We start from the raw sequence: 14,048 nt of genomic DNA on the forward strand, positions 1-14,048 counted from the left end.
ATGTTAGCCAGGATGGTCTTGATCTCCTGACCTCGTGATCCGCCCGCCCCAGCCTTCCAAAGTGCTGAGATTACAGGCGTGAGCTATCGCGCCTGGCCTGATCTTGTTTTTAAATTGAGATATAGTTCACATATCATACAATTCACCCTTTGAAAGCATACAATTCAGTGGTTTTTAGTGTATTCGCAAGGTTATGTAAACATCACCACTGATTCCAGATCATTTTCTTCACTCCAGAAAAAAACCCCATACCCAATAGCAGACATTACCTATTCCTCCTTCATCTCAACCCCTGGCAACCATTAATCTATTTTCTGTCTCCATGGATTTGCCTGTTGTGGACATCTCAAATATATGGAACCATACAATATGCAGTCCCTTGTGACTGCCTTTTTTCCATTAGTATAATGTTTTCAGGTTCATCCATGCTGTAGCATGTAACGGTTCCTTTTTTTTAGCTGAATAATATTTCACTGTAGGCCATATTTGAATAATCCACTCATTGGGTGAGGGATATTTCAGTTGTTTTCACTTTTTTGTGTTATGAATGATGGATATATGCCAATGAATAAAAATACTGAAGCATATAATTTTTAGAGAAATTGCCAGACTGTTTTTCCAAAGTGGCTATACCATTTCTGGTCACATTTCTTGCATCATATCTCTCTCCAAGGCTTTCCCTCCTGCCCTGTTCTTTATTTTTTCCTCTCCAGTCTAACTTTATTTAAAAAATAGGATACATAGTTATTTGTTTGGGTAGATTGTCTTAAGCACTCATATAATATGACATTATCTTAAATTAATATCATATAATAATAGCATAAAATAGAAATTAGTCATTAGAGCCACTGAACAGTTTTAATTAGGTACTCTGAGTCTACTCAGAGGAAGAAATACATAGAATCTCAGGGGAGAGTTCTTTTGCTGCCTTCCAAGGTGACATCAGCTCCAACTTAATATGAATCAGAAGCACAGATATTCTCCTCCTGTAGCATAAAACCCCTATGTTATTAGGTCCCAAGAGTAGCCATGACACAATACACAACTGAGACCACAGTGATAAAAATACATCGGTGCATTCATTTCACATGCGTTTCTATAGGATTCTACCAGAAAATTTGATTAATTGGCATATTTGACAATGAAATTCGGTTTTATATCTATATTTCAGAAAAAGCAAGCACTATAGAATCATGATTGTGATAACTGGTTTTGGAGAAATGATTCTGGGGATTCATTGTAATATCACCCAAATTCCAAACTAGTACCTCATTTGTAAAACAACTTATTTTAATAATTTCATTTGTTATGAGGACTAAATGAAGGAGTGGGTTTTTATGAAGCTAAGTGAAGCAATGTACTCAGATCACTTATTATAGTACAGGCACATAGTAGGCACTCAATAAATGGCATTATGAAGACAAATAAGTTCATTTCTACTTATGCTTATGTTCTCTACTTAGGCGAAAATGTAACATCTTAAAAAAGAATGAAAAAAAAAGATTTCTATTAAGCCAGACAAGATACTGGTGGTTTTTATTCCATAGTAAATTTTTATTGTTCTTGACATGATTAAGAATTAAGTACCTAGATATGTAGATTTTAGATTATATTCTGTTAAGTACTCATGAGAATACCTCGTTCACCTAGAAGCATTTTTAAAAAACTACTTGGAACACCATGTATTAATAGTTTACTGGAGCAATTTATGGGGCCTCAAATTATCAAAATGTTCCAGGATGCCAAGTGTTTTCTTTGTAACAGGAATTTGGAGAAGCAAAACTGTGTAATTTCTTCAAAAGTTTAGTTTAATACTATTTTTAATTTCCTAGGGCCTTTTGAAATCAGACAGTTTTCTTTAATGAACAGATATGGACATTTTTCTCATAAGAGATTTTAATTATAAGGCAAAGCAAAATAATTAAATTATGGTTTTGCAATGCTTAATTTCTTATTGAATTTATAAAAGCCTAATAATATCTTAAATATATACTCCTGTAATTAAAAAAATCAAACCAAAACAAAAAAAAAGAAAAAAATTTAGCTACCTTTTAAAAAAACGTAATCAGGACAAGATTTCAATAAAAGGCCAAGTCATAATATGATGCTAAAAGAACTGCAAATGTGCCCACATTATTTGCTATCTGAGGTTTGTTTTTTTTTTTTTTTTTTTTTTTGAGACAGAGTCTCGCTCTTTCGCCCAGGCTGGAGTGCAGTGGCACAATCTCGGCTCACTGCAAGCTCCGCCTCCCGGGTTCACTCCTTTCTCCTGCCTCAGCCTCCCGAGTAGCTGGGACTTAGGCACCCTTCACCACGTCCGGCTAATTTTCTGTATTTTTAGTAGAGACAGGGTTTCACCATGTTAGCCAGGATGGTCTCGATCTCCTGACCTCGTATTCTGCCCGCCTTGGCCTCCCAAAGTGCTGGGATTATAGGCGTGAGCCACTGCGCCCGGCCCTATCTGAGCTATTGTTATTTAAATAATGTAGCAAATTATAAAAATTGCTCACTTTGAAAACTGATGTGAATGAGAATGTTGATGAATATATATAAAAATATTCATAAGCTTATATATTTATGGAGGACTCATCAAATATTGTTTTATTACATTTCAATTTTCTGTCAATTATTGTTTTATGATCATGTGAAATGGTGAAAATAATACATTCTATATATGTTTGATGTACATAGCAACTAATGACACTTAGGGTATTATTAATATAATGATTTTAAAATATTATTATAATGTTTAAGCCACCACTGAATTCTCTGGGGAGACTGTGTCAAAAAAATTCGGGATGACATTTACTCAATTTGAAAACACAAGGAAATGGAGGACCCTATATCCAATGTTTATATAATTAATTTGCATGTGATTCTCTTTCCAGCTCAAAGGTCTAGAATTTAACATTTTGAGTCAGTTTGTTTCTGTAGTCCTACCAAAGTTATACATAATAGATAAGCACTCAAAGTGCCCTTTACTAAACTTTCCTTTCTAGATATATAGACCTATTCAGGTAATCTTCTAAATATTTCAGGTAGATCAATTACCACATCACAATGTTACTGGCTCACTGGCTGTGGCTCATTAAAAAGGAGATCATGCAACATATCTAACATAAGCAACAGAAGAAATGGTCAGATTGCTCCTAATTAGTAGCTTTCAAAAAAGAAACATTGACTATTTTTAATTTACTTTCTATAAGTAAAACCCAGAATCATCTCTACATGTTATGGAAAAGAAAGCAGAATAAATCCATAGGTGTCAAAGATCATTTAACAAATAATCCTTATTTAAACAATTATAATAATTGTTTTTTCTTGGGAATCTAAAATTCTTTCAAATGTATACAGAGTTAAAATTCAATTACAATAGTAAAATTATTTGAGATAAAATTCATTCCCCATGATTATGGTTTTTTTATAGTTGTGTTACTAATGTCTCAAGGTACTTTTATACTTTGCATTATATTCCCACTTTTCTGCATTAACATTTAAGTAATCTGACAGTGATGACTTTTTTGGTAAAATGTGTTGATGTTTGTTAGAGTTACTTTTTTATTATTCTCTAATACAAAGCTACAAAGAAGGGGAAAGCATTGGGAAGTGTTAGTTATATCTTTGTGCTTGGAGCCTCTGAATGACACAAAATTCTAAATATTTCTTAAGTTGAGAGCAAAAGACCAACTCAAATCCAGAGGAGGAAAGTGTAACATGAAAGGTCTATATACAGAGGAAACAAAATTCTTAAAATAATAATACAAAATTTCATTGGAACAATAGTGATAAAAATTTTTCAACAATGTTAACTGTATTTAAGGCATGAGATGTGTTAAGTTTAAGAATAATGTACCACTAAGTACTGCTGTGTTGTCATAGCAATAAGAAGTTAGCAATCTGAAAGGCATAAAATTTAGCTATCAATAATTCGTATAACTATACATGCTGGAACCAATCATGGCATCAGGTTTTTTCATGCATAGAAAGAACTAGATTTGGGTCATTTATAATATTCTTTAAAAAAATGTGATAATAAGAAATATTCAAGTGAAAATAGACATTTACTATTACTTAAATTATATCTTTTGGATAAGATATTTCTAGGTTCCAAAATAGAGATGAGAATAGCCTCTTAAGAGCAGGGAAAAGGTTTATTTCCAAGTAAAAAAAATAATATTAGGCCAGGTGCAGTGTCTCATGCCTGTAATCCCAGTACTTTGGGAGGCCAAGGTGGGTGAATCACCTGAGGTCAGGAATTTGAAACCAGCCTGCTCAACATGGTGAAACCCGTCTCTACTAAAAATACAAAAATTAGCCAGGTGTGGTGGCTGGCACACACCTGTAATTCCAGCTGCTTGGGAGGCTGAGGCATGAAAATCTCTTGAACCCTGAGGACAGAGGTTGCAGTGAGCCAAGATTGTGCCACTGCACTCCAACCTGGGTGATAGATTGATACACTGTCTCAATAAATAAATAAATAAATAAATAAATAAATAAATAAATAAAATTAGTGGAAGGATTATTAAAGTATTGCTAAGCTGTTAAAAATGCAAATTCTCTAAAAGTCAACTTTAAGAGTATTTATCATTATATCAGATTATCATTTAAATTGCTGATATTTGACCTATAAAAATTGCAGTTCCATATGGTTTAATGTAATAATACTCATAAAATGAGAAAAACTTTTGAGTGAGAAGGGAATTGTTTTCATTATTAGTTTTATAAATGAGCCCTCAGAAAGTTAAAGATTTTAAGATGTATCTTTAGCATTTTTCCCAGCAATAGAAAGCTATGGAAATTTGTGTTTACATTTATTAAAAGATTTTAAAAAACTGAACTGTACCAACTACTACACAGGAGGAACTAAAATGTACAAGCTATATTTCTGTCAACTGACTGCCCAAAGTTATTTATACAAAGGTTACCTGGCTGTAAGTCTAACAGTCAGAAAGCAAGGAATAGAAGTCAATTTGCTACAGCAATGCTACTAAGCCTTCCTTGTGGTGAAAATAACTTTCTAAAAAAGGACATATTAAATGACAGATATTTATCCTCATCATAAAGAGGATTTTGCAACATACCTACTGCAAGCAGCAAAATAAATAGATTGCTCATAATTAGTGTAAGGTACCAGACTGACTTGGCAGTAGAAACCAAATCTATGGAGACGTTCATTCATTCATTCAATCACTTATCAGATATTTATTGCACAATTACGATATATTTACTAGGATCCTGCCAGTGCTATACAGAGACATGTGGATGCCTTTTCTAGCATTTAATCTATAAAAGTTTGTTCAACAGTGACTCAACATGGGCAAAGTCTGTTCCAGTACAACCCCTATTCCCCAAACCAGATTTCTTTGCTTTGAGGGCAGCAGGACAATGGATATGTAACCTACATATACATTGGCACAGTACATAGGTATAGAATTCTGTGAGAAGCTCTGGATTAAGCCACATCACATTCCTCCTTTATTCCAGTGGCTTTTATAGACCCATATTCCACTCAGCCAGTGGTCTGCTAACCTGCCTCTTTCTTAAATAAACACACTCCTTGTCCTCAAGAGGTGCACCCTGTTTGCCTTTTGGCAGCTAGATATTCATCAAGAATCTACAGGTCCAAAAGCTAGAGACCTATAGGAAAAATGAGATTAAGATATTTAAAATAGCATTCCCCAGATTCTTGCTTAGATCCTTTTCCAGACCACATCCTCATTTTTAAAATCTGAGATCTTGGATAAAAAGAAAAAAAGCAAGGATCTTACTGAGAATACTTTACCAGCACCCTTTCTTTCCTCCATAGAGAAAAGAGGCAAATCAGTTCTTCTGACCTGATCTCATGTGCTTTCTAGTTAATAGTCATCATCTGGTTTTATATGTGTGGGTTAAACAATGTTGATATATAACATAGAGTTCCCTGATCCCTACAAAGAAGAAATCTTGGATTTGGAAGTCATTCTTATAGAAACAATAGAAAATGGAACGTCATAGTTTTTATTTTTTTGGCTTATTTTTATGTTTATTCTTTTGAGATAGCATCTCACTCTATTGCCCAGGCCAGAGTGCAGTGGTACAGTCATGGCTCACTGCAGCCTCAACTTCCCAGACTCAAGCAATCCTCCCACCTCAGCCTCTTAAGTCGCTGAGACTATAGGCAAGTACCACCATGCCCGGCTAGTTTTTTATTGTTTGTATTGACAGGGTCCCCCTATGTTGCCAGGGCTAATCTGAACTCCTAGCCTCAAGTGATTATCCAACCTCAGCCTCCCAAAGGGCTGGGATTACAGGCATGAGCCACCAGGCCCAACCCAGAACTTCATATTTTAAAATATCCAAAAGGCTTATTTGGTGCAAGTACTTCTTAGTGCACAGGACAGTTGTGTCAATGTATCAAGCCCTTTCTGCAGAACTTCCTGAAACAAAACACAGTCTTCACTCTGTTGCAAGAAACAATCTCTTTTTGATGACGTAAAGGGTAAGTCACAATTTTTTTATGCCATAATGCATCCTGAAAATTAAGGTTTGCTTGTTTTATATCTCAACAAGAATCCTAATTTAAAATTAAGGGACTATTTTTGAAAAATTCTTTAAATATTTATAGAGAAATGAATTTTAGAAGAATAGGAAAGAGTAGAGAATATAATTCAATTTGAAAATGAATTGAACACCATTACATTTTTTAAAATTTCACTTTCATATGAGAATATAGCTTCTTTCACCTTAACATATCTGAATGATGGCCAAGTACCTATGCTAAAATGTATGTTAAAATTGACTTAATTGCCCTGTACATCCAGGATTGTGAAGACCTCTGCCTCCAAACCACAGTTTGATATTAGTACAGATCAGCACACCAAGAAAACAACGTTAGCTGGCAATACTTGCAAGGTCAGGATAAAGAGTAGTAATTTTTCATACACATGCCCCTGTTGATACCAATAAGGCAAAATGACTTTAGGGTAAGGCACACCTGAGTTCATATTCTAGCTCCAGCATTTATCCACTGGAGGACTTAAACCTCTTTTTCTCACAAAATAGGGAACTAATACCAACTTTATAGGTTGTCATACAGAAAAATAAGAAACTTACATAATATATGTAGAACTGTGACTAGCACACACTAATTGTTTGACACATTGTTAATTATAAAAAATAACAATGCCCTAGAGACGCTCAATCCTGGTTCAAGATGCCGAGGACCCATCAGTTATCTCAAGAGGTCACAACATTCTCAAGATAAAATCAATTTTAATTCACGTAATTTTTAAACCACACACACTATATCATTAAAGGGAAGAAGCGGCAATGCCATCAAAGAAAATATGGATATCAAATAAAGATATCAAAGAAAACATAAATATACTAGTACTTGTAAAGGCTGAGATTTCATGTCATAGCTCTTCTTCCTTAGAAAAACAGTTGAAGAATACAATGGCCAGGTACAGTGGCTCATGCATTTAATCCCAGCACTTTGGGAGGCCAACGCGGGTGGATCACTTGAGGCCAGGAGTTCAAGACCAGCCTGGCCAACACGGTGAAACCCCGACTCTACTAAAAACACAAAAATTATCTGGGTTTGGTGGTGGGTGCCTGTAATCCCAGCTACTTGGGAAGCTGAGGTGGGATGATCACTTGAGGCCAGGAGTTCAAGATTAGGCCTGGCAACATAGGAATACCCTGTCAGTACAAATAATAAAAAATTAGCCGTGCATGGTGGTACCATGGTGAACCCAGGAGGTGGAGGCTGCAGTGAGCTGAGATTGCGCCACTGCACTCCAGCCTGGGTGACAGAGTGACGCTCTGTCTCAAAAAAAGAAAAAGAAAAAAGAAAACGGTTAAGAATACAGACATTTTTGAAAAGTGAAGACAAATTATAAAAAAAGATATTTTGTTATTCCTCAGAAAATTGGGAAAGTAATAGAGACTTTATTATGATTATCTGAGAAAATATTTAAGATAAAAAACAGTAGGGTTTTTTTCATCATAAGAAGATGCTTAAATAAGATAATCTTATTAATCTGAAAATGATAGGCAGTGAGTACAGAAGATTTGTATTCAAAGACTTGGTATAGTCTAACTCTGGCTCTGAAATTCCATATAATGCTAAGTAAAGTCTATAATCCCTTTGAAATTCAATTTAATTACTTAAAAATACTCTATTTAGCATAACTTATGCAGAAAATAATTAATATGTATTATTCATGCATAACAAGATAGAAATAAAGTTGTTATCTATATTTAATTTCCTATACAATCTAATTAGTGATATTACCATTCCTGCTTACAATCAAATTTAAGACTTTTATGTTGCATAAAATGTTTTTATGTTGCATAAAACTTTAAAATGTGATTCATAACTTTATTTATTAAGTAGTATTTATATATAATCAAGGAGATAAAGTAACATGGTACTTGAGCATACAACCCTGGGAATGAAGTAGTAGTTAATAGCTAGAAGTAAACACATATTGAGCTGATAAGTAAAATGTTACTCATAATTTCAGAACATCTTCTGTAAAAAGGAAACAAAAAATAATGAGTGTTGAGGACGCAAAAGCTACCGTCATCTTTTATTATGCTTTTTCAGAAGCAATTTAACATATAAAATTGTGTCACTTACTTCTAGAGAGCAGGTTGAGCTCCTTAGCGAGAGACTGGGAAAATGGCAAACATCCAAAGTACTAAAAAAAACTTAAAACATTAAATCAAAGAACTTCAGCTAAAAGAAACAGCGCAGCAATGAGTAAGGACCGAGAGGATGAGCACTATTATTTCCAGTATGTACTGATGACTTCTTATTAGTGGGGATGAGTCTAATAAATGCTTTCTTTTCTCAGCATCATGTGTTAGAGGAGAGTAGGAAAGAACAGTATGCTATCCAAAAGTGTCCAAAAAAACCAAAAACTTCTGCTTACTTGAATCTGTGGTATTTCTTACCTATTTAGAAATTTGAGAAACTGATGCAATCCATGGCAACTGTTCAAATCCTGAGTTACTTTCAAAACTCAGGTCAAATTGACACACTGTTCTATTTTTTCCTCATTTTGAACATCCATAGCATTTCTTGCCTTTCTTGAGGCACTTATTTCTGGTTTTTATTTCAGTTAGTTGAATGTTTTTATTTATAACTAAATGATACATAAACATCATAATGAGACTATATCCTAATTATTGTCTATCCTAAAAAGACTAAATGAAAAAAATTGTATTTCTCTGACATGAAGCACAATACTCCAGCTATTTCTCCCCCTTTTTCTTTTTCTTTCTTTTAAAAAAAAATTGATCAGATTTAATTCTATACTTATAATCCTTCTTTCACTTTCCTAACCTTTTGCTTCTCAGACTCCAAAGTCATGGATGGGCAGAAGTTTATACAAGTTACCTTTTTGTACACCATTATGGGAAGCCTGAATCTATTTCAGATCTTGTGGGCCTTAGTATTTGGGCCTGTATAGTAAGTCTGAATAGTAAGAATTATGATTAACATTTCTTTTTCAAGATATTTCTGCCAAGGAAGGGTAGGTAGTAAGAGCATAAGTGTTAGAATTACATGATGGGTTGGTGCCCATGGTGGAATTGTTTCCAGGACCACAGAAAACACCAAAATCCACAGATGCCTTTATATAAAATGGCCATAGTATTTGCACATAACCTACACACATCCCCTTATATACTTTAAATCATGTTTAGATTACTTGTAATACCTACCACAATACAAATACTATGCATTGGTTTTCTGTTTGTATGATGTTTTATTGTTATGTTGTTGTTTTTAGTGTTTATTTTAAAAATATTTTTTATTCATGGTGGGTTGAATCCAAGGATGTGGAAGCTGCAGATACGGAGGCCCGACTGTAATGTGATGTATGCAAATTATCTTCTGGAGTATTATTTTTAAAAACTAGTACAAAAGAAAGCAAGATTTTGCTCTGAGCAAAATATATTTTGTCAGCAAATATCCATTATCATCTAACTTTCTTCCTTCCCTCCCTTCCTCTGTTGCTTCTCTCCCACTCTCTATCTACTCCCAACTCCCACTAAATATTCCAATTTATTATTTTGGTGATTGTTAGCATACTATAAAATTTTGTTAGCAGGTGAACAAAATAAACAATAAAAGGGTGGGTTTAGGGCTGTCATGGATGAAGACAGAAACTTACCAGGGGATTAGGAAGTAACAAATAGACCATAAATTAGTGGATTTGTGAAAGTGAGAGCAGGGGATCGCAAATCTCTCCTTAGGGATTGGGAAGACAGATAAACTGCAACAAGAATTGACAGAAGAAATTCAGGATCTATGTCCAAATGAAAGACTTTTCCTGAGGTCAGGTATGGCTAATATAGGAGAGAACACTGGGTTTCAGTCATCACCTTAAGGAGTACATTCACATGGCTCAGAAACTCAAACAGCCTAAAATTTCCAGAATATTCATTTAAAGTATTAGCTGAGAAATACTAAGCATTTTAACATACACCATTCCATAGATTTAGAATGGTTAATCTACATTTTGATGAAACATTTCTTTCCAAAAATGTATCTGATGCTCCACTAATGATCATAAGTCATCACTAATAAAGATAGGATAAGGGGAAGCTGTTTTGAAACTAATTTATCTGCCAACGTTTTTGTGTGTGTGTATTTGTCAACGAAAGCCAAGATTTTCTTTTATCTGGTTCTCATTATTAACACTGCTAAAATACTACATAACACTAGCTGGGAAAACATTGAGGTGGTTTTATAATTTCTTAGGAATTCAGGTTTCCAAGCTTATGAACTGAGCTATAGCAGCATTCTTTGTGAAGATTTGGTTAAAAAAATAAATTGCCTAATATAGTTAATTAGAACTTTTCCTTAGTGGTTCACTTCTTTCTTCTGTGCACTACATGACATCATTATAAATCTACTTTTACAAAATATACTCTATTTTTCTTCCATGGAAGTAACAATTAACATACATTCTGATCAATCCATAAAGAGATTCATCCTCTACCCAGAAGTCTTTCAATCACAAAAAGTGAATACAGGCGGATTATTGTAAAGGTCTGTTTTATGACTTGTGAAGTTCATACATAAGTCTCAATTCTATATTGAAATTTTATTTTTTTGCTGCTAAACTAGTAGTTAACTTATATTCAATTATTATGAATTAATGCAATAAGTTAGATTATATATAAATATATAATATATATTTTAATATATAAATATTTGTATACAAATATATTTATATTTATATATATTTGTGTGTGTGTGTGTGTGTGTGTGTGTGTGTGTGTGTGTGTGTGTATGGTGGAGTTTCACTCTTATTGCCCAGGCTGGAGTGCAATGGCGTGATCTCAGCTCACTGCAACCTCCACCTCCTGGGTTCAAGTGATTCTTCTGCCTCAGCCTCCCAAGTAGCTGGGATTACAGACATGTGCCACCATGCCCGGATAATTTTGTGTTCTTAGTAGAGACGGGGTTTCTCCATGTTGGTCAGGCTGGTCTTGAACTCCTGACCTCAGGTGATCCGCCCACCTCGGCCTCCCAAAGTGCTAGGATTACAGGCGTGAGCCACTGCACCCAGCCAGATTATAATATTTACTAATGAGAATATCAGAAGGCAGTTACCTACCAACAAATATTTTGAAATACATTGCATAGCAGCTTTCTTTTACACCATAAACATATGTAAGATTATTTTTAAAATTTACTTGAAAAAATCAGCAGCTTTTAGAATGTAAGAAACAAAGACTACATTTAGATTCTCAGTTTACATATGCATTTAAATAAATTGTATGGTTTTTGCAAGGATAATGGTCCCATAAAACTTTCAACATATACCCAAATGTTCATGTTTCTAAAAGCCATAGAATCAAGGTAAATGACTTTTAACAGTAATTATTAAAATACATTTTAGCCTTAAAAGTAGAGTTCTCATTGTTATTTTTCTCCTTAACTAGATTGTGGTTGATTTATTTGCTTAGGCAACAGTAAATTTCCTAATTAAGAAAAAGTTTCCTAGTAATTTATGTTTGTTGCAAAGTAACATGGTCGAGTATCTCTGCAAGCAAAGGCTAGAATTTCTTCACTTTCGTATTCTCTGAAAATGTCTTATACTGTTCAGGTCAAAGTTATATACAACAACTATAGCTAAAAATATCTAATTTATTTATGTGCTTTTACTTCAATCGAGAGAATCAAATTATATAATAGAAAATTTTCTTCATAATTCTATGCCTTCTAATCTAAATAAAAAAGTAAAGTCAGCCAAGCATATTAATGTCTAAAACAGAAACTTTTGGCAGTATAATTTAGCTTTCAGAATCAGAATGTTTCCCAAAGGAATTGAAAGCATAGACAGAAAGGGACAATATTTCTGGTGTCACAAGATGTTACCTATTTTGTGTTAAATACAAATATCTATGTCATTGCTTATGTCCAGCATTTTCAGCCAATGCAGTTCTTCATTTTCCTATATTCCAGGCAGCTTCCTACTACCACCATAGGTCTTACTTTAAAGAAAAAAGTCCACAAAACCTCATCTTTCTAACTACTATGTCTGGTCTAAAAATTAGGCCAGTACACAGGATTGTACAGTACATTCAGGCAAAGGCACAGGGACAAAAGAGACATATGAGAGCACCATACTTGATGTGACTTTTATGTTTGTGTTTGTACTATACTTCCAGCCTAGGTGCTTGTTAGATTCCACAAAACAGTCCTCTGACATAGTAGGAGTGCTCTATGGAATGTCTATGTAACCAGGATGATGACAGATGGAAAAATTACTGGGTCCAATTAACATGAGGAAGTTCTTCAAACTTCATCTTCTCTTATCCACAATGAATATTCCACATTTTCAGTGTATAACTTTTAATTTTAGACCTTTCTAATTGTTCTCAGGGAAGACGACAGCTAAAGAGCTCTGAAGAAATAATGTTCTTTTTCTATGTTTACATGATTCTCATTCTTACAGTAAAAAAATTTTACTTAAGAAAGTTATAAATCATTAAATAATCATATAGCATAATTGTAAAGCCTATTTTATGGAGGCTCAAATAGAAATGAACAATTTTAGAATATATGAATGTATGCAGCTTGATGGAGAGAGCTGTATACTTATCCAGGTGTTATTTTTTTTCTGTGAGAACAGATAATCTGACATCTCAGGCAATCTAATCGTTCTCTGGAACAGCCTGCTTGTTATTCCTTGAGACTAACATCTGCAGTCTCTGTGTATTTATTCCATCTAGACAGACGTGAAAATGAAAAGAAGTGCTATTGTCCTAGAGAGTATTACAATCAAAGCAGTAATAAAATATGTTGGGCTAAGTGAATTTTTATTTCCTTAATAGCTTCTCTTAATAAAGACATTCTTAAAGATATATAAACTGAGGAGCTTGAGGAATCAAGACAATTCAAGAGCAAAAGGACATTGTTTCTTGTAATGTAAAAAGATATACTTACCTTTGTGGAATATAAAACATATGTTGAGGAGGTGGTTTATAGAGGACTCCTTCATACACAGGCCAGAGCCCACTTAGAATTCTGAAGAGAGAACTTTTCCCACAACCATTGGGACCAGTTATCAAAAGATGCATTCCTTCTTCTACCTAAAGTAAGAAATAAAATTACAAACTGCAATAGTTTAAAATGATTTCTTTTGGCAGCACCTAAAAGTGAATTATTTTTTTTAAATGTTCAAACACATGATAACCCAGAATGGGCAAGAGATCAAGGAAAAATATTTCAGGGTTGAGAAAAAGTTTGGCTTTTGACTATTCTCTGAAGCTAAAAGCATCATTACATAATTCAATTCCAAAGGAAATGAATCTTCTCGAAATGGGCACTGGCTTTCCAAAATTATAATTTATTATCAGATACCACATACACATAGAGAAAAACAACTGCTTGGGAAATAAGACAAATCATAAAAATTTAAATAAAAATGTGGGATGTAGTGGCTCACGCCTGTAATCCCAGCACTTTGGGAGGCCGAGGCGGGCGGATCACGAGGTCAAGAGATCGAGACCATCCTGGCTAACAGGGTGAAACCTGTTTCTAC

The 14,048-nt window shown here is 34.1% G+C and overlaps 1 protein-coding gene across 1 annotated transcript in view; it reads right to left on the reverse strand.

Moving 5' to 3' along the window:
- ABCD2 (ATP-binding cassette, sub-family D (ALD), member 2) overlaps positions 1 to 14,048 on the reverse strand; it is a 71,604-nt gene that overhangs the window by 38,630 nt on the left and 18,926 nt on the right. Inside the window, exon 6 of the mRNA XM_011967624.1 lies at positions 13,451 to 13,596. Within this exon, the coding sequence (XP_011823014.1) occupies positions 13,451 to 13,596 (146 nt within the window). The remainder of the gene's footprint in view (positions 1 to 13,450; positions 13,597 to 14,048) is intronic.

The sequence above is a fragment of the Mandrillus leucophaeus genome, unplaced genomic scaffold, assembly GCF_000951045.1.
Source record: "Mandrillus leucophaeus isolate KB7577 unplaced genomic scaffold, Mleu.le_1.0 Scaffold1199, whole genome shotgun sequence".
Classification (NCBI taxonomy): Eukaryota; Metazoa; Chordata; class Mammalia; order Primates; family Cercopithecidae; genus Mandrillus; species Mandrillus leucophaeus.